At 44.8% G+C, this 21,646-nt stretch overlaps 1 protein-coding gene across 4 annotated transcripts in view; it reads left to right on the top strand.

Annotated features, from left to right (window-relative positions):
• Nucleotides 1-19,827, top strand: part of BACE1 (beta-site APP-cleaving enzyme 1) — a 32,895-nt gene extending 13,068 nt beyond the window's left edge. The window contains exons 2-9 of one of the 4 annotated variants that reach the window (XM_006833861.1): nt 13,319-13,407; nt 14,871-15,087; nt 15,559-15,696; nt 16,328-16,462; nt 17,420-17,521; nt 17,911-18,060; nt 18,312-18,483; nt 19,081-19,827. In XM_006833861.1, the coding sequence (XP_006833924.1) occupies nt 13,319-13,407; nt 14,871-15,087; nt 15,559-15,696; nt 16,328-16,462; nt 17,420-17,521; nt 17,911-18,060; nt 18,312-18,483; nt 19,081-19,322 (1,245 nt within the window). In that variant the 3' untranslated portion in view covers nt 19,323-19,827. The remainder of the gene's footprint in view (nt 1-13,318; nt 13,408-14,870; nt 15,088-15,558; nt 15,697-16,327; nt 16,463-17,419; nt 17,522-17,910; nt 18,061-18,311; nt 18,484-19,080) is intronic. The other 3 variants (XM_006833864.1, XM_006833863.1, XM_006833862.1) reach the window with 3 other exon arrangements.
• Nucleotides 19,828-21,646: the final 1,819 nt, after the last annotated feature.

The following is a 21,646-nucleotide window of genomic DNA, read 5'->3' as shown; positions in this document are numbered from 1 at the left end:
GAGTGAATAATTCATTAAAAATTAGCCCAAAGCTAGTTCCTATGACACACAGGTTAAAAATTTCTCAAATGTCCAGTGTTTCGAAACTCTGGTACCACTCCCATTATCTCTAACATCAACTCCTCCTCCCCTCAACAGTCCTTGGGTTCTATTGTTGTTAAGTGCCGTTGGGTATAGTTCATTCATTGTGATGTCTCACCAAACTCATGAACTGTCAAGGAAAAGGTTCTTGTGGTTGTAGAAGCTGGCAAGTCCCGAATCTGTGGGTTAAGTGTCAGGCTGGAGGCATCTCTTGACTCCTGTGGTTGCAGGGGCTGACGAACCCAAATCAGCAGGTCAAATGATAGGCTGCTAGTTCAAGAACTGGTGGTCAGATGATGACAAGACAGATGTAGGACCCAAAGCAAGAGGAGACTTTGCCAGAACATTCATATGTATATTGGGTATAGACCATACCCTCAAAGAAACTCCCCTTATTTGAGCAAGGCAGGCAAGGGTGTGTCTTGAATAAGGCTGGTAAGCATGGTGACTTGAGTTATACCCTCAAGTAAGGTGGTGACTCAAGAAAAATACATCCCATCCTAACCCTACCTCATTAGTAGACAATTCATTACCAATGGAACATAACCACAGTCATGTTGTGGTGGCATCAAGTCAGTACTGACATACAGCAACCCTTTGACAACAAGATGAAACAGTGCCTGGTCCTGCCTCGTCCTCACAGTCTCTGCTAGGGTTGAGCCCATGGTTGTAGCTACTGTGTCAATCCCTTTTGTTGGAGGTCTACCACTTCTTTGCTGATCTACTTTACCAAGCATGGTGTTCTTCTTCAGGGACTGCCTCTTGATAACATGCCCAAAATACATGAGACAAAGTCATACAGACGTTGCTTCTAAGGAGTATGCTGGCTGTACTTCTCAAAAGAAAGATTTGTTGGTCTTAGTATATTCTGTTGCAATCATTTATAAATTGTCTTCAGCAAAATTTTACTTGTGTATAATAATTATATATAGTTCAGTAATTTCTATATTTTGGTGAATCATCTTTTTTTAAAATGGGCACAAATTTGGATCTCGTCCAGTCGATTGGCTTTGTAGCTGTCATCCAAATTTCTTGGCATACATGAGTATTTCCAGCATTGTTGAAACATCTCAATTAGTAGTCCATCAATTGCTGGAATGTTATTTTTCACCAATGCCTCAGTGCAGCTTGGACTTCTTCCTTCAATACCATAAGTTCTTGATGACATGCTACTTCCTGAAATGGTTGAACATTGACCAATCATTTTTGGTACAGTGACTCTGAGTATTCCCTCATCTTTTGGTATTTATATATTTTACCATGGTTGTTGTTATTGTTGTTGTTAGGTACCATTGAGTGGGTACCAATACATAACGACTGTATGCACAACAAAGCAAAACACTGCCTGGTCCAAGAAGTGACTGGCTTACAAGCTTTCAAGAGGGAGCCTAGATCCAGAGGGCGCAGACGAAGGTAGAATCTCCACTGTGTAATATCCAATCTGTCTGGGCAGGGCTGATAAAAGGAGATGGGGATAAGTCTCTAGTGGTATAATAGTGAATAATTGCTATCAGGACTGACTGTGAGGGTTGGAAATGTAGACATTTTGTAGCAAAAGAAGGGGAGTAATTGACTTTGCAGTTCAGATGCGGAGGTCCCTGGGACCATCAAGGGAGAAGAGCGGAGTATAGGACCCTATCCAGAAAAGCAGTGATGCCAGGGATGGAGGCAGAGGCCATGATGTGGAGAGATGGAGCAGATGGGGACTCTAGACCAGAAAGGGAGTGGGGCGGTGTCCTGATGACTAGAGGGACAGGCTTGCAAGCAACCTTTTAATTGGTTGATGATGCATAGAGGGGGTAGTAACCATAGCAATGAAATAATATACAATAGGATGAATATAAAGCTAATGTTCTCTCATGTAAACTATCACATAATTCACAATAAAACATTAAAAACAAAAACAAAACACTGCCTGGTCCTGGGCCAACCTCACAATTGTTGCCATGATTGAGCCCTCTGATGCTGCCAATCCAACTCGCTGGTGGTCTTCCTCTTTTTCGCTGACCCTCCACCTTACCAACCATGATGTCCTTCTCTAGCAAATGGACCCTTCTGACAATATGTCCAAAGTATGAGAGGCGAAGTTTGGCCATCCTGGCCTCCAAGGAGCACTCTGGCTGCACTTCTTCCAACACAGATCTGTTGGTTCTTTTAGCAGCCCATGGCACTTTCAGTATTCTCCTCCAACACCATAACTCAAAAGCATCAATTCTATGGTTTTCCTTATTCACTGTCCAGCTTTAGCATGCATATGAGTTTATTGAAAATACCATGGCTTGGGTCAGACACACCTTATTCCTCAAGCTCACATCCTTGCTCTCCAACACTTTAAAAAGATCTTGTGCAGTAGATTTGCTTAATGCAATATGTCGTTTGATTTCTTGGCTGCTGCTTCCGTGAGTGTTGATAGTTGATCCAAAAAGAATTAAGTCCTTGACAACTTCAATCTTTTCTCCATTGATAAGAATGTTGTTTATTGGTCCAGTGGTGAGGATTTTTGTTTTCTTTACCGTGAGATGCAATCCATACCAGAGGCTTTGCTCTTTAATCTTCATCAATAAATATTTTAAATCCTCTTTACTTTCAGCAAGCAAGGTTGTATCATCTGCATATCGCAGGTTGTTAATGAGTCTTCCTCCAATTCTTATGCCACGTTTTTCTTCATATAACCCAGCTTCTTGGATTATTTGCTCAGCATACAGGTTGAATAAGTATGGTGAAAAAATACAACCCTGTCACACACCTTTCTTAATTTTAAAACATTCACTGTTCCCATGTTCTGTTCAAACAACTGCCTCTTGGTCCAGGTACAGATTCCTCATGAGCACAATTAAGTGTTCAGGAATACTCATACTTTGCAATGTTGTCCATAGCTTGTCATGACCCACACAATCGAAAGCCTTTGCATAGTCAGTAAAGTACAGGTAAACATCTTTCTTGTATACTCTGCTTTCAGCCAAGATCTATCGGACATCAGCAATGATATCTCTCATTCCACAGCCTCTTCTGAATCCGGCTTATTCGCAAGTTCTCTGTCAATGTATTCTTGCAGCTGTTTCTGTACTACCTTTAGTAAAACTTTACTCGCATGGGATATCAAAGAGATTGTCTGATGATTTCTGCATTCCATTGGGTCACCTCGCTTTGGATTGTGCACAACTACAGCTCTCTTCCAATCAGTTGGCCAGATAGTTGTCTTCCAAATTTCTTGGCATAGATGAGTGAGTGCCTCCTGTGCCACCTCACTTTCTTGAAAGACTTCAATTTGTATTCCATCAATTCCTGGTGCCTTGTTCTTTGCCAGTTCCTTCAATGCACCTTGGACTTCCTCCTTCAGGACCATTGGCTTTTGATCCTATCCTACCTCTTGAAATAGTTGAGCATTAACCATTTCCTTTTGGTACAGTGACTCTGTGTATTCCTTCCATCTTCTTTTGATGCTTTCTGTATCATTCAACAATTTGCCCAGAGAATCCTTAAATAACAAAGTAGAGGCTTGAATTTTTTTTTTTTTCAGTTCCCCCAGCTTAAATGCTGAGCGTGTTCCTCCCTTTGGTTTTCTAACTCCAGATCTTTACACATTTTGTTGTAATGTTTGACTTTGTCTTCTTGAGCTGATCTTTGAAATTTTCTGTTCAGCTCTTGGACTTCCTCATTTCTTCCATTTGCTTTAGCGTCTCTACACTAAAGAGCAAGTTTCAATGTCTCTTCTGATATCCATTTTAATCTTTTCCTTCTTTCTTTTCTTCTTAATGACTTTTTGCTTTCTTCCTATATGATGTTCTTGATGTCATCCCACAAATCTCCTGGTCTTCGGTCTTTAGTGTTTAATGTATCAAATCTGTTCATCAGATGATCTCTAAATTCAGGTGGGATATATTCAAGGATATATTCAAGATATATTTTGGCTCTCGTGGACTTATTTTCATTTTCTTCAGCTTCAGTCTGAATTTGCATATGAGCAATTGCTCGTCTGTTCCATAATCTGCCCCTGGCCTTGTTTTGACTGATGATATAGAGCTTTTCCATCGTCTCTTTCAGAAAATGTAGTCAATTTTATTTCTGTGTATTCCATCTGGTGAGGCCCATTGTGTATAGTCGTCTCTTATGCTGTCTAAAAAAGGTATTTGAAATGAACAAATCATTGATTTTGCCAGATTCTATCATGCGATCTCCAGCATCATTTTTATCACCAAGGCCATATTTTCCAACTACTGATCATTCCTCTTTGTTCCCAACCTTTGCATTCCAATCACCAGTAATGATCAATACAGCTTGATTGCATGTTTGATCAATTTCAGATTGAAGAAGTTGATAGAATTCTTCTATTTCATCCTCACTGGCTTTAGTGGTTGGTGTGTAAATTTGAATAATTGTGGCATTAACTGGTTTTCCCTGTAGGGGCGTGTGGATATTATTCTTTCACAGTCAGCATTGTACCTCGTGACTGACCTTGATACGTTCTTTTTGACAATGAATGCAACACCATTTCTCTTCATTTTGTCATTCCCGGCATAGTAAACCATGTGGTTGTCAGATTTAAAATGGGGCCAATAATAGTCCATTTCAGCTCATTAATGCCTAAGATATTGATGTTTTTGCATTCCACTTCATTTTTGACAATTTCCAATTTTCCTAGATTCATACTTCGTACTTTCCATGCGCCAATTATTAATGGATGTTTACAGCTGTTTCTCTTCATCTTGAGTTATGCCCCATCAGCAAATGAAGGTCCTGCGGACTTTTCTCCCATGGGCTTTACTCCATTCGTGTCATCACAGTCAAGTGTACTTTGAGGAGACGGCTCTTCCCCAGTTGTATTTTGAGTGCCTTTCAACCTGAGGGGCTCATTTTCCGGCACTATGTCTGACAGTGTTTTTCTGCTACTCATAAGGTTTTCAGTGACCTAGCTTGTCTTCGTCTGGAAGCTCATCTGAAACGTGTCCACCATGGGCGACCCTGCTGGTATTTAAAATACCTGTGACATAGCTTCCAGAATCACAGCAACTCATAAGCCACCACAGTACGACAAACTGACAGACAAGTGGTGGATTTTACCCTTGGAATCCTTCAATATTTCTCCTTAAGGCTTGCATTTTTTCAGTTCTTTCCATTTGAGAAATATCAAGTATTTCTTCCTTTTTGGTTTTCTAACTCCAGTTTTTGCACAGTTCATTATAATACATTTACTCTGTCTTCTCGAATCACTCTTTGAAATTTTCTGTTCATCTCTTTTACTTCATTATTTCTTCCATTTGCTTTAGCTACTCTACATTCAGGGGAGTACAGTGGCTCTGTAGGATAAGCAATGGATGGTAAGCCACAAGGCAGGCAGTTTGAGCCCACCAGCTGCTCCACAGGAGAAAGATATGTTTTTCTGCTCCCATAAAGATTTAAAGCCTCAGAAATTTTATACAGGGTCACTATGAGTCAGAACCAAATCAGCAACTCTTTCCAACAACAACTCTGCAATCAATAGCAAGTTTCAAAGTAGCTCTGATATCTATTTTGGTCTTTTCTTTCTTTCCTGTATTTTTAATGAACTGTTGCTTTCTTCATGTATGGTATCAGTGATGCCATCCCACAATTCATCTGGTCTTCAGTCATTAGTATTCAGAGTGTCAAATCTATTCTTGAGATAGTCTCTAAATTTGGGTAATACATGCTCAAGGTCATACTTTGGTTCTCATGGACTTGTTTTACTTTTCTTCATCTTCAATTTGAACTTGTATGTGAATAATGGACGGTCTGTTCTGCAGTCACCCCTTGGCCTTGTTCAGAATGATGCTATTGCATTTCTCCATTATCTATTTTCACACATGTAGTTGATTTTATTCCTGTATATTCCATCTGGAATATTGTTGAAAAATATATTTTTAATGGATGTCATTGATCCTGCAAATTTATATCATATATTCTTTGGTCATTGTTTCTATCTCTAAGGCCATATTTTCCAACTACCAATCCTTATTCTTTGTTTCCAATTTTCACATTCCATTCACCTACCAGTCATTATCCATGCATCTTGATTACATGTTTGATCAATTTTAGACTGCAGAGGTTGGTAGTCTTCAATTTCTTCATCTTTAGCAATAGTTGTTGTTATGTGCTGTGGTGTCGGTTCCAACTCATAGCAACCCTGTACACGGTTTCTGAGGCTGTAAGTCTTTACAGGAGCAAAAAGCCTCATCTTTCTCCTGTGGAACAGCTGGTAGTTTCAAACTGCTGACTGTGAGATTAGCAGCCTGATTTGTAACCACTAATAGTGAGTGATACTTAAATTTTAATAAAAGTCATAATAATTGGTCTTCCACAGTCAGAAAAGCTAGGCTTTACAGCACATCACAAAATGGAGGATCATTACATCAAATCACAAAATGGAAACTGATAACATCATTACATAACTGCCAAACCACTGAAAATCATGGCCCAGCCAAGTTGTTCCATTACCGTAACCATCACAAGTTCAGATTTTTTTTTTTGCATTAGTAGTTTTTTTTCAATTTGCATTGAAAGTAGCAAGCTGTCCGATACTTTTGGTGGACCACAACACCTTACTTGCAGTTTCACCCAATCACTGTGTGAGAATCAGAGATTATGGCTAGAAGAGTTATATTAAGTCATTCACTGTACTGCTAGAGGAAAGCCCAGACTTGGGTTGATCAGAATCCATGGATTCTTGTCTCAGCTTTATGGCTTATTGTGTAAGATGGGTTAAGTTGCTTACTTACTCTAAGTCTCAGTTTCCTCTTCTGTAAGATGGAAGAAAGACACCCCCCTATATCTCAGTTTTGTCTAAAAAGATTACTACACAAGAGTGACTAAGATCTTCCCCCATTAACTGTGAGGCCCACACAGAAAGAGATGGATTTCTTCTTTAGACGGAAGAATTGAGAATTGGAGTTAGATCTCTCCCCAGCCCTAAACCTGTTGCCATTGAGTCGATTCTGACTCATAGGGACCCCATGACTTTCAGAGCAGAACTGCATTTCATAGGGTTTTGGTTTGGTTTGGTTTTTGTAGGTTGGGTGAAGGTTTACCTACCATATTAGTTTTCATTCAATAATTTATGCACATTTTGTTTCATGACATTGGCTCTAATCCCTCAATATAATAGCACTCTCCCCTTCCCTCCCTGGGTTCTCTGTTTCCATTTACCCTTTTTTCCTGCCCCTGCCTGTCTTCTGAACTTTGTTTTTGGGCAAATGTTGCTCTTTTGGTCTTGTATTGTTGACTGTATTGAAGAGTACATTCTTTCCTGGTATTATTATTTACTTTATAGGCCTGTGTATGTTTTGGATAAAAGTTGATCCCTAGGGTTGAGTTCAGTTTCAGACTTGAAGGATTTCTAAGCGCCACAGTCTCGGGCCATCTAATATATAACTATTGGGCTCTCCTCAGTGGGTGTAATTTTCTAGAAGAGTGAAGAAAATTAAAGACTCAGGGAAACAATTAGTCTAAAGGACTAATGGACCATGTGAGCCACGGCCTCCATAAAACAGAGACTAGAAGAACTTGATGGTGCCAGTTACCACTACCTACCTCTATGATCACAATCACATTTGAAAATCCTGATTAGAGAAAGAATAAAAAATAAAAAAAGTAAAACAAAATTCTAAAACATAAAGCAGACCAGACTTACTGGTCCATAGAGATTTTAATGGTGGTAATCGTAGTAGCCCTGACAGCATAGTGAGGTAGGTGTTGGGATGTTAACTGCAGAGTTGGTTAACATCCACCAGTTGCTCCATGGGAGAAAGATGAGGCTCTCTGCTCATGTAAAGATTTACAGCCTCATAAACCCTATACAGGAGTCCTGGTGTGGCACTGTGGGTTAATGCGTCAGACTGCAAAGTGATTTGAACTGCAAGGTTGACAGTTCAAGCTCACCAGCTGCTCCTCAGAAACCCTATACAGGGTCGCTATGGGTTGGAACTGACTCAACAGCACTTAACAATAACAACAAACCCTATACAAGGTTGCTATGAGTCAGAACCAACTATGGCATACAACAACAATAATCTTATGGCAGTAGATTGCTAAGTCTGTCTTCTGTGCACTACTGGGTAGGTTTGAACCACTAACCTTTTTTTTTTTAATGTTTTATTGTGAATTAGGTGATAGTTTACATGGGAGAACATTAGTTTTACATTCATCCTATCGTATATTGTTTCATTGCTATGATTATAATCCCTCCATGCATCATCAACCAACTAAAGGGTATACATTACAAGCTTGCCCACCCCCACCCCCCCACCATCAGCACACAGCCCCTCTTCCTCTCTGTGTCTAAAGTGCCCAACTGCTCCATCTCTCTACGTTATCATCTCTGGTTCCATTTCAGGCATCACTGCTTCTCTGGGTAGGGTCCTGCACCCCACTCTTCTCCCTTGATGGTCCCAGGGACCTCCACTCCTAGGCTGAAAAGTTAATCACTCTTCTCCTTGCTACAAAAGTGTTACCTTTACATTTCCAACCCTTACAAGGAGACCTGATAACAATTATTCACTATTGTATCACAAGAGACCCATCCGCATTTCCTTTCATCAACCCCGCCTAGACAGATTGGATACTACTCAGTGGAGATTCTACCTTCCTCCGTGCCCTCTGAATCTAGGCTCCCTCTTGAAAGCTTGTAAGCCAGTCACTTCTTGCCTTTGTAGCCCCCCATTTTGGGTAGCCAATGCCCAAGTTGCCCATCCCTGTCTACTGTGTATGGAGGGGGTGGGAATGATCCTTGCTGTAAGGATTTTCCTATTTTGAGCTTCTGCATCCATAGGTGTAGGTCAGATTCATTAAATTGTATCATATTACTCTTTTTTTCCTCTTCTTTCTTCTTCTGGTTGAGCTCTGATCAGCCAATCATTGAAGCCAGGTCAGGTGGGTCTTATCTGCCAGTGTGAATCACTAACATTTTGATTAGTTGTCAGGTGCAAACCATTTGTACCACTCAGGAACTTGAGACACCCCTAGAGTTTTTTAAAAATAGTAAAACATTGGGATGGGCTACCAAAAAAGTTGTGGACACCTGTCAGAGTGGTAGAGCCCGCATCTGTAGAAGTGTGGAGAACAGACAGGTTGCTCCTGAAGGCTCCTTCTATCTATAAGAATCTGAGAGATCCTGCTGAGAGGAAGCTGGGGCCAAGACAAGTGGGATTTGAGGAACAAAGAGCTCACCCTAAACTTGCCAACTCCAAAACTGTCTCATTGCCCAAGAATTGCTGCTTAAAACTCCTCTAGGGAAGCTTCACCTTGTATGTAAGAACCCTCTGCAAGTGTGCCTTTCCCTGTGGGGCTTGTTAACACTTCCCTAGAAGCTGCCTTCCTCAGATGTCCCCCAGGGACACATTTGTTTGTTAAGTGATTGGTACTGACCTAGCCCTGACCCCAGTCTGCAGCCCCCAGGACATCTAAAGGCAATAACCAAGGAGACTCCAGGATCTGTCTGGTCACCAAGGGACAGAGAAAGAAGTAAGATGTCTCCAATACCACAAGCTGCATAAAGACATAGACCACAGGACTCTATTAAGCAAGGGGGGCAGGTCTGAACTCAAGGCACTCCAATAGCCTAGAAATAACTTAGCCTAGAACTGTTCACAGAATAGAATCTCTTACCTCACAAACCACCCCAAAAACCAGGGTAGATTAGGGCTTTCTCCCTTTTCTTTAGCTGTTCATTCAGGAAATACATATTGTCAGCCACACTGTGGAGAGTTAAAAAAGATACGGCACCTTCTCTTACATTTCACAGGGTGAATAGTAGATAGAGACACAACTGCAAGTAGAAAGGAGGATGGTATAAGCAGAGTGAGAAGCAAATCCTGCAACTGCCTTTGGAGGGAGGACCATGGCTGGTCTGAGGAGTTGAAATGAGGCCAGTTTGGCTGGTGGACAGAGTGCTGTGGGAGTTTAGGATCAGCTTAGGCTAGATCTCTAGGCAGGGCTGGACCATGAAGAGCCCCCGTAGAAAGATCAAGATGAAGGACAACATAATGTCAGCTCTGGGCATATGGAAGATGAGGTATCTTCAAGGCCTTTCACTATGTGCATCTGGAACTCAAAGGAAGGACTAGGCTAGAGCTGTAAGTTTAGCTCACCACCCAGCAGTCCCTTTATCATACTGTGGTGGCTGGAAGCTATACTACCAGTATTTCAAGTACCAGCAGAACTTCCAGACTGAGATGGACTAAGAAGAAAGGCCTTGTGATCTACTTCCAAAAATTAGCCAATGAAAACCAATCACAACAGAATACTGTCCACCACAGCCCTGGAAGCTGAGCCTCCCTTGGTTGGATGCTACTCAAAATACACAGTGATCACAACAATCGTCTCAAGCCGACCAACGATTATGAAGCTGGTACAGGATTGGGCACTGTTTCATTATGTTGTACATGAAGTTACCATGAGTTCTAGCCAGCTCGATGGGAACTAACAACAACAATGTGAGTGTAGGAGTCATCAGTATGTATGTGATCAGAGAAGCCGGAGGGCAAAGATGATATTACTTAGGAAGAGGGTATAGCCTGCAAGGAAGAGAGCCAAAGTCCAGGCTTCAAGAAGTGAGCTTGCAAAGCCAACAGAGAAGGCATGGTCAGAGAGCTAGCAAGGAAAGCACAAGATACGTGACAGAGAAGAGCATTTCAAGGTAGGAGAGGTCACCAAGTATTGATGCTCCTGAGAAATTAAGCAATACGTGGGCTCATTTGATAACACAAAAGCATTGGTAACTAGAATAAGGGCTGTTTCATAGTGAAGAGATAGAGGCAGAGCCCAGTTTTAGAATGGGTTTCAGAGTGGGAGGTGAAGAAATGAAGACAGCTTGGCTGAGAGCTTTGGTTGTGAAGGGGGAGGAGAAAGGAGGCTGGAGGCAGATGTGAGACTGAGGAAGATGGTGGTGTTATTCTTTTATTGATGAGATGCAAGCATTTGTCAGTGCCAAGAAGAAAAATCCAGACCAAGGGGTAGGGAGTAGTGGTGGTTGAATCTACCTGAGAAAAGGGGTAACTAATAGAGTAAGATGCCTGAGAAGGGGAAAGGAAACAAACTCCAAAGCCGGGGTAAAAGTTGGCTCCTGCATTATAAGGAGGGATTGGCTGCTGTAGCCATAGATGCGGAAGATGAGGGAGGTGCTATCTCAGGACCTCCAGTTTCTCTGTGAAGAAAGAGGTGGGGTCCTCTGCTGAAGTTTTGGGTTGCTCTCCACCCCTTCACCACTTACTCTCCTGTTCAGGCTGCCCTTAACTGCCTTGTCTCTGAGTGAGTGCTGGAAGTGTTTTGCCTAAGGCTCCTTCCTTGTAAAAGGCCTCAACAGAAGCCTGAAGGACAGACAGTGTTCTAGGTAGGGTGGGTGGGGTGGGGTTCCTGCTGAGTCAGAACACCCCACATAGTTGGGGCTTGGATTCAAACGGTGGGAGGACAGGACGGGAAATTACCCCTCTCAAAGCAGAGGGCAAACAGGCAGACATTTGCTCAGGAAAAATCTCAACTGTCTAAACTCTCTACTTTGGCTTCCTTTTTTTTATTCCCATGGAGGGTGGTGAGTGGGAGATGGTAGTAGTCATCCCCTATGGGGGTAGGCCCCTTCTGGGGTGGAGTGGGGAGACCTTCAGATGGAGAAAGGTTGAGTCTGGAAAGGTAACAAGAGTTGAGAGCGGCCTGCAGAGAGAGCCTCCCACCTGCAGGAAAGGAGAGGGGAAGCAGGGGCCGTAGATAGAAGCTCTGTGTATTCCTAGAGCAGGCATGTAGTCCCTCCCTTTCATAGGCCACAGAGACCAGTGCTGTGGGGAACCCTGTAAATGAGGCCAACCCCCAGATCTGGGAGCTGGAAAGATGGGGGGAGGGGCCCTGGGGTGTAGGTGGGTGAAGACGCCTTTGTAATCATTAACCTGGTTGATTGAAATCTGAACTGCTGAGCCTCCCAGCTCTATTGATTTTCTCTGAAAGCACAGCATCTGGAGTGGTGGCTGCTCAGAGACCAGGGAGAGGGTAGAAGTAAGAAAGGGAGGGGCAGTGAGGGAAATGGGAAGCAGGCCAGGAGTGTGTGTGTGTGTGTGGTGGGGCTGGAAAGAAGGGAGAAGGCAGGACCAAAGGATTGGAGAGAGAGTAGAAAGGAGTCTTTGGTCTTTGGGGATCTGGGGGCGGCCAAGAAGACTAATGGGGAGCTACGGTGGAGGCAGCCATCAAAGCCAATGAGGCACCACGGAGAGCCCAAAGGAGCCACAGAGAGGATGATCTATCAGAGACAGGAGACTGAAGCCCAGAGAAGCACAGTGACCTGCTCAAGGTGACCATGGCAGAGCCCGACCAAAAAGCCAAGGTCAGTTCTCTCACACTGAGGAGAAAGAACCCAGAAATGAAGGATCCAGGGAGATGCTGAGAAGACGGACATGTCTAGAGAGGGGGTTCCATTTACAAATGACCATTTTTTTTCTTTAGACAAGAGCCTGTGCCCTTTTTTACCTATGAGGACATAGCAGGTGTCCAAAACCTGGCTTCGGGCTGAAAGAGGGGTCGGAGGGGTAATGCCAACAGAAGGACAAAGTCGAGGAGATGCTGGGAGGAGCTGCATAGTGAGAACGGAGAGAAGACACCTGCCCGTGTTCACTCTGCCAAAAAGTAGGGCCCTGACTAGGCAGGTTTTCACTAGGCCAGCATATTGGGCTTCTGGCTCCCAACTCTGTCCAACAGTGGGAGGCATGGGCCTATGTCACCTCTGAGACAGAAGGGGAGCTCTCCACAGGGAGCCACCGTCTGGCAGCAGGGTCAAAGAGACAGGTAGCACCGCCGTGCCATCCTAGTCCCTATAGCTCCCCTCAGCAATACCTGCTCCTAGAATAGCTTTTCTCTGAGGGACATGCTTCCTGAGAGAGCAGAAAAGGAGGGGGCAGGACAGGTTCTGAAACAGAAAATCAGTCAGGTCTCCAGGGTGAGCAAAGGACAATCTGGTGAGGAACAGGAATGAAGACAAACACACAAACACACAGGTACTATGGCTCAGATGACATAGAAAATGCTGATGCTACAGACAGGTTTCTGAGGTCATTTGGAGGACACCGTGTATCTCCACAGGTTTCTCTGTGGTCATAGTATTATCAAGTGTGGTCTGTCCAGTCCTCCATCGTGGAAGCTTCACTGTTGACATTCTAAGGAGAGACTGGGTGGCTATTGGGGTGATGATAAAGGTGGTGAGTTTTGCCTCCTGTTCAAAATATTTCTGCTCTCCTTTCTCTGACAGCTCAACATCCTGGTGGACACAGGCAGCAGTAACTTTGCAGTGGGAGCTGCTCCCCACCCCTTCCTGCATCGCTACTACCAGAGGCAGCTGTGAGTTCTGGGGGCCGCTGGGGAAAGAACCCTTCTCAAGGATCCAGTACTGAGAAGGATCTGGGGAGGGGTGCAAGGAGAAAGACTAGTTCCTCAGATGGTTTCTTCCTGCTAGATAAAGTAGTGGGAAAGAAGGGGACAGTGACCAGCAGAGAAGGGAGGTATACCATGGGGAAGGGCAAGTTCAGAGGCAGCCAAGGAGGGCTTCAGAATGGAGACAAAGCAGCACAGCTTACAAAGCAACCTCTTAGGTCTTCCCCAACCATCATTCCCTCTGCCTGAATGGGGAGAGAGGGGACTTCCTCCCACACTCCTCGATGGTTCAGTTTTCCTGGCAATACTAAGTTTAGGCTGAACAGACTGTAATGACAGCCCCCATTGCTGTGTTCTCAGTCCTATGGCCAGGAACTGCTCTTGGGGGCTTTTACATAGCTCAAGAGCCTTTCACAAACCTTACTGCCTGGACCGGTACCAGGGACCAAAAGCTAAAATAATCTCCTCTTGGCGTCTCCCACAGTCTCACCAGCTGGATTCAGCTTACTGGTGGAATGGAGGGTTGTTGTGGGTTTTGAAGGTCAGAGAGGCAGTGAAGGATGATCTAAGAACCCCCTTAGCATAAGGAAATGGAAAGAAGACATCTGAATGTCTGAGACATTTCTGTGTGTGGAAATGTGAGTAGAGGCTTAAGTCCCATTCTTGCACTTCTAGGCAGGTGCAAAAGCCACCTTGACTATTTCTTGTCTTTTTTAGCCTCTTCCATTTTACTTCTTGGTCTGAAAAAAGCAGTCACGAAATGAGGCATGGAGGGAATCAAAGGGAATTAATTCCAGTTCCTTTGTAGCCCCCCACCCCACTGTGTGTGCACGCACACGCACGTGTGTGCTGGTGGTGTGCGTAAACAAAACACAGGTGGTGGTGTCATGTTGTCATGTTTATGAGCATGTTTCCCACAAAGAGTTTGCAGCAGCTATCTGCTGAGATGCATGTGCAAATCTCTTCTCGGGAAGAACTTGCTATAGAGGTCCCACATTCCCCTGCTTTTCTCTACCACTAGGATGGCACCACCAGGTCCCAAGGCAGCTAGGGATTCAATGGCTCCTTTTCTCTGGGAGCCTGATGGCACTGGGGGAGAGGGGGGGTTGGGGAGAGAGAGAGATGCTCACTATCTGTCCCTTCAGCAGTAACAGGCACAATACACAAAGCTAGGCTTGTTCCTTACAGGGCCTGAGCTCAAGAGCAGGGAGTATGAGCTTTGGAAGCAAGAGGTGAAACCCCAGCAGCAGCTCCCCTCACCTATTTGCACGGTCACTTTACCACTTTGTTCTAGGTGATCCATCCAGGGATGTTCTGGGGAGCACCTGACAGGCAGACTAGTTTAGGATGCTACTGAGCTAAGGCTAGGCATGTGGATGTACATTTGGTGCTGGATCCCAGTACCAGTGGTTCTGGTGTTGTATCCACAGGTCCAGCACATATCGGGACCTCCGGAAGGGTGTGTATGTGCCCTATACCCAGGGCAAATGGGAGGGGGAGCTGGGCACCGACCTGGTGAGCATCCCCCACGGCCCCAACGTTACCGTGCGTGCCAACATTGCTGCCATCACTGAATCAGACAAGTTCTTCATCAATGGCTCCAACTGGGAGGGCATCCTGGGGCTGGCTTATGCAGAGATTGCCAGGGTAAGAAGGGCAGATGGGGCCCTACACATGCCATTTGCATACTGCAAGCTATAGGGAAGGGGGTGGGAGACAGAAGGGGACAAAACTAAGAGAGAAAAACAAATCAATGTAAAGAAAGATGATTGAACTGGGAGATAGGGTGGTGGTCTGAATTTCATCCCAGCAGAGACCAGACCCATGGTGAGAAAAGTTGTGATAGGGTACAAAAATAGACTGTGGTCCCTATGAATTCTAAAATCTTTACTAAGGAGGCCTCAGAGGACTACACCGGTAAGGTGCAAGGGATCAAAGATGCTATAGAACTCTATCCGATTCAGTACTCTGTTTCCACCGCCCATGTCTCTTACTAATCCTACCTACCAAATCTCGGTATTTAATGTTAGCTTTTGCCTTCCAGTTTAGGCAGGGAGCTGGCCTCTCTCCATTAGGGTCCTGTATGAGGTATTCACTCTTTGTCTCTTTCTGGCACAGCCCGACGACTCCCTGGAGCCCTTCTTTGACTCCTTGGTTAAGCAGACCCACGTTCCCAACCTCTTCTCTCTGCAGCTCTGTGGGGCTGGTTTCCCCCTCAACCAGTCAGAGGTGCTGGCCTCAGTTGGAGGGAGCATGGTGAGTAGGTGCTCAGAGGGGACTGGGGACTGACTCCTCCCCTTCCTCAATGGCTGCAGCAGTTTGGGTTCCACTTTTGTCTTCCCCACCCCTCACTTTTTCTTTTTCCATCCGTTTCTTCTTTGCATTATTCCAGAAAGGAGCTGAGAAACCGATGGTAAATTTGGAGAGAATCAGACATGATTAAAAGGAAATGAAAATAAAGTCTATCAAATTAAGATATTCAGTCTGATGATTAGAAGGCAGAGATATAAGGAGGTTAAGTCTATTTATTAATTACAACAATGGTGAATGGTTCTCCATCTCCAACAAGCAGAGAAAGTAATACTTTACCATAAATTCAAAGAATCATTCAATCAACATTTATTGTGTCAGTTTAAGTTTAAATAACTTTGTATCTAAAGGGTTGTATGATTCCAAAACAATGAAAGATCTTGGCAAGTCTTTTCCCTTGAACAAGTCTTTTCCCTTGAACACACTGAATAAACTCTAAGTTGCTTTGGGACATGAATGGAAGTAGGAATATGAAGAGGGTTATCTGTAGACAGCCTTGCCATCCCAAGGTATCACTAACCTAGTGTTTGCTTTCTTATGTGCCATGATGTGGGTGCCTGCCTCGGTTTCTTCCTAGATCATCGGGGGTATCGACCACTCACTGTACACAGGCAGTCTCTGGTACACTCCTATCCGGCGTGAGTGGTATTATGAGGTGATCATTGTGCGCGTGGAGATCAATGGACAGGATCTGAAAATGGACTGCAAGGAGGTAACAAAACCAGAGGGCACTCAGGGAGAAACAACACAGTGTGAGGCCAAAACTCTGGGTTAGGAGACGGGGAGAACGAGGAACAGGGGCAGAACCTGAGAGAAGGACTGGGAGCTGAGCATGCACACAGGGGTCTGTAATGAAGAGCGAGCGTGGAATTTAGTGACCATCACTGGATTCTAGTCACTGCCTTGCTCTCCAACTGTGAGCAAATCACTGTGAGGCTGTGTGATATTACATAGTAGAAGAGAGGGGCTTTGGGTCAGAAAGACCTAGCTCTAACTCTCACCCTGCTATTTGCTAGTTGTATACTCTTCTCAGGCAAGTTACTAATCTTTTGCATTTCAGTTTCCTCATTTGCAAAACAGAGGTTAAAAAAACAGCTAGCCCAAAGATGGTGGAAAAGACCAGAGATAACATTTAAGAAGTCTGTCCAAGTCCCTGGCACATGGCAGGTGCTCAGTAAATGGTAGCCAAACACTCTAGCTGGGTCTTCTTTATCTAATGAGTTAGATTGTTATCTAACTAGACTCCATGACAGTGAGTTTGGTTTTTATTGATTTTCCTATGTGCCAGGTGTTATTTAAAGTGTTTTAAATGTACTAATTCACTTAATCCTTATAATAACCTTTTGAGGTAGGAACTATCACCCCCATTTTACAGATGAAGAAACTGAGGCACAAAGGTCAAATAATTTGTCTAAGGGTATAAAACTAAGACGTGGCAGAGACAGGATTCCAAACTAGGCAAGAACCCCAAAGCTAACCTCCAGCTTAGCCAGAACCTACCAACAAAAGTCCTGGTGTGGCGCTGTGGGTTAATGCACTGGACTGCAAAGTCAGTTTGATGTCTACAGATTCACTATGGGTTAGAACTGACTCAACAGCACTTATTAACAATAACAACAACCAACAACAAAGGCTTTTGACTATTCTAACCCCCTCTTCTCCCTCCCAGTACAACTACGACAAGAGTATCGTGGACAGCGGCACCACCAACCTCCGTTTGCCCAAGAAAGTGTTTGAAGCTGCAGTCAAATCCATAAAGGCAGCCTCCTCGGTCAGTGGGACTAAGGGCAAGGGTACAAAAGATGATGCAGCAAGGAAGTGCCAGAGGAAGTCAGTGAAAATCACATTTCTCCATGATGTCTACCTTTAGAGTTTCCACTTAGGTCTCCTGAAAACTGTTCTCTTGTCTCTACTTTATAGGCCTTAGTTTGCTCACCACACAGTCCCCCTGACACACAAGACCAGGCATATTTATTTTCTGTCTCTGTCTAGCTAGCTCAGTCTCCCAATCTCTTACTCTAATCCTTGGGTTGCAGTCTATTGGTGTTCAATTAGGCCATTCCACAGGAGGAGCAAACAAAGGGCCCAGTCAGTTATCTGGAAACCAGCAATGGTGAAAGAGGTTCTGTCCTCATGTTTATCCCCTTCTTGCCAATACAGACGGAGAAGTTCCCAGACGGTTTCTGGTTAGGGGAACAGCTGGTGTGCTGGCAAGCAGGCACTACCCCTTGGAACATTTTCCCAGTCATCTCACTCTACCTAATGGGCGAGGTCACCAATCAGTCCTTCCGCATCACTATTCTTCCACAGGTATGTTCCCACCTTGAAACATTCCAGGAAAAGGAAAAAGTACATATTGGGGGGGATATTGAGCAGGCATGACTTCTGAGAACTAATAGACAAACAGGTGAAGGTCCTAATATACAAGAAAACCCAATTCTGCACAACTCAGAGATGACAAGGGAAGACTTACATAAGTGCCAAACTACCTAAAAGGTAGAGATGGGATAGAGGGTGGAGCGAGGAAGCCCTGCTCTCACCTGTGACTGCTTTTCCCCCAGCAATACCTCCGGCCAGTGGAAGATGTGGCCACCTCCCAGGACGACTGCTACAAGTTTGCCATCTCGCAGTCGTCCACGGGCACCGTCATGGGAGCTGTCATCATGGAGGGCTTCTACGTTGTGTTTGATCGGGCCCGGAAACGCGTTGGTTTTGCTGTCAGCGCTTGCCATGGTGAGAGCCAGGAATGCGGGTGTGGGGCAAGTCTACCGTGTTCTCCCTATCCGGCACTTAGGACACCTGGGACCCTGCCAGTATGGGAGGTAGTAAGAGTTGCCTACAGCCAAAGACAACATATTGTGCAAAAGCCAGTGCCAGTTCTTGTCCACTTCCATGACCCCAGCCTAGCTCGGGATGAACAGCTGCCTGGGGAGCTCTCGATCTAAGGGCAGCAGGCTGAGTCTGTATGATTGGGAGTGCTCAGCAAGTGGGCAGGTGGGTCTTGTGGTTGGCTTACAGCAGTGGCAGACGAAGTTTACTAGGGGCATACTAGGGGCTGTTTTTTGGTAGTCTGCTCCAAAGTACAGACCTTTAGGTCTCATTCCTGTTAGACAGGCATACAGGAAAGGGTTGTGTTCCCTGTGACCGAGGAGAGGAGACAAGCCTCTGCCTGGCATAGGCTTTTTGTCCTGTTCCTAAACATCTCTGAGGGAGGAGATTCTGCAGGTGCTTATTTCAGGATCTCACTACAAGCTGGTGCCCCTTGCACTCACATAACCCAGACTGCTCTCTGACAGTGAACCCTGCCACTCACATTTGCCCTTTTCCCAGTGCACGACGAGTTTAGGACGGCAGCTGTGGAAGGTCCGTTTGTCATGCCAGACATGGAAGACTGTGGCTACAACATCCCACAGACGGACGAATCAACCCTCATGACCATAGCCTACGTCATGGCTGCCATCTGCGCCCTCTTCATGCTGCCACTCTGCCTCATGGTATGTCAGTGGCGTTGCCTCCGCTGCCTTCGCCATCAGCATGATGACTTTGCTGATGACATCTCCCTGCTGAAGTGAAGGGTCCACGGGCACACGATGAACATTCCCCGGGACCACATCTGGGTGGTTCAACTTGGTCACAAGTAGGAGACACCGATGACACGTGTGGCCAGAGCACCTCAGGACCCTCATCCACCCACCAAATGCCTCTGCCTTGACAGAAAAGGACAAGCTGGCAAGGTGGGTTATGGGAATTGCACCCCGTGAAACAGGAGAGGGAAGAAAGAAGTGCTCTGATGGCGGGGATACTCTTGGTCACCTCAAACTTGAGTTGGGAAATAATGCTGCTTGAAACTTTATCCTGAATTCTTTGCCCACCATCCCTTTAGAATCTTCTTTTCTTAGTTCCAGGTACTGGCTTCACTTCCAGGTTGACCCAGTGTGTGTTTCTGTGGTACCCTGGCAGTGAAAGGGCCAATCGTGTGTCCTTGCTGGCCAAGGTCAGTAGAAGACACAGTTTGCTGTGTGCTTTAGAGGCTTTAGAAACAAGCCTAACATTGGTGCAAAGATTGCCTCTTGAATTCAACAGAAATAATTAGTTTAAATATTTGTACAAATCTGGAGATGTCGGTAAGAAGAGACAGAGAGGGACTGCAAAGACAGGGAACTGTTGCAATCAAAGCTAGGAAAGGCAGAAACCACCACTCACTAGTTCCAATTTTAGACAGTATCTCATTAAGATGAGTGTGGTGTCCCAGTGTTTTCTTTTCTGTGGTTGCAGCCTGACCAAAAGATAGAGGGCTGATATAGCCAAAGAGCACTTTTTAGCTCTTAAATGAAAAGTGCCCACTAAAAAGATTCATCCAACAAGTGAATTTCTACCTTACTAATCCTACTCATCTTTACCTAAACCCTTTCTTCTACATATAATAGGTGGCATTGAATTATTCCAACTTCCTAAGCCCCAGGTGACCGTGGAGAGCAATTGGAATATAACAGTGTTGCTTTACTCCCTCTCCCAAAAGCCCTATTCCTCTGGAGCTTCGCAGCCTGGGTGCTAAGAGGAATACTTAAAACACCTACTTAAGTCCTTGAAAGCAGAATCCTGAAGTCATTCTGCAGGCATAGGGTTGATGCCCTACACCTGGATTTCTTCCTAGTCAGCTGTAAGTGGTTAAGATCTTTTATCTAAAGAAGATCTGTTTCATTGCCTTTTCACCCTGTCTAATGTCCCTCCACTTATCTGGTTAAGGCATTCCACACTGGCACTAGTATTATACCAAGAGGGCAAGAAACATGGGAGTTTCCGGCTCTAGCAACAGCATCTTCAGTATCAAGGCTGCCTGGAAAAGGATGGCAGCCACAGGGCTTCCTAGTTTCCGGCACCATAAGAGCCCCTCGTTCTTTATCCCTATCCCACTCCAAGTAGTTCTTGGGTACCCAGGCTGGTTCTTGGGCTACATGTGGAGACCAGGTGCATTTCCTCCCAATTAGTTCTACCACATTAGACTAACAAGCAGTGTTACTGGGAAGAGCTGAATTGTTCTGATACACCCACTGCTTCCAGGTATGGGCCCTGCCTAGTGTGGGATTACCTGATGAGGGAGAGGGAACTACAAGGAGGACGTATAGAGTTCCTGGCCTCAGTCACCTGCCCACAAGCCATAAACCAATAATACAAGAATGCGAAGTCCCAGCTTTTATCTTGGGTTCTCTTCATTCCCTCTGCACCTGGTGCTGCTTTGGCTGACTGGGCGGGAACACCCCATAACCACAAACACTCACAAGAAGACGAGGCTGTCCACTTCCAGCTCGGAACTTACTGTGTAAATAAACTTCCAGGATCGCTACAGTGAAACGAAAATGCCACATTCTGCTTTATAATTTCTTCCCATGTTGGGGAAAACTGGCTTTTCCCCAGCTCTTTGCAGGGCATAAAACTCAATCCTTTTATTAGTCCCACTGTCCTGGTATTTTCTTTCTAAGAGAAAACAGCTTGTTCTTATCTTTTCTTTTTATAGTTATTTCCTCTCTGCCCTGAAACTATGAGCTTTAGGTGTTTAAAAGAACAACAAAAAAAACTTGACAGTGGCTTATTGCTTGTAAAAATATGTATTATATATCTCTATTTTTAAATTCTACTTCTGAAAAATTACCTTCCCATGTCCCCTCACCTTGTTGGGGCCTTTCCCATTGGCCTTGCCTGGTTCTTTACCATTGCAGGACAGTGGAGAAAGGGGATGGGCAAACAAGGGTGACTAAAACAGACGTGTTTTCTAATTTCTCCTAAAACAAGAAAGAGGCCCCAGCTCCCCTGCATAAACCTCCAAAGCACTTGCCCCAGCTCCTATGCATAAACCTCCAAAGCACTTGTCCCCCTGCTGCAGTTGGTTTTCAGGGAC

The sequence above is a fragment of the Chrysochloris asiatica genome, unplaced genomic scaffold, assembly GCF_000296735.1.
Source record: "Chrysochloris asiatica unplaced genomic scaffold, ChrAsi1.0 scaffold00008, whole genome shotgun sequence".
Classification (NCBI taxonomy): Eukaryota; Metazoa; Chordata; class Mammalia; order Afrosoricida; family Chrysochloridae; genus Chrysochloris; species Chrysochloris asiatica.
This window is presented reverse-complemented; position numbering and strand designations above follow the sequence as displayed.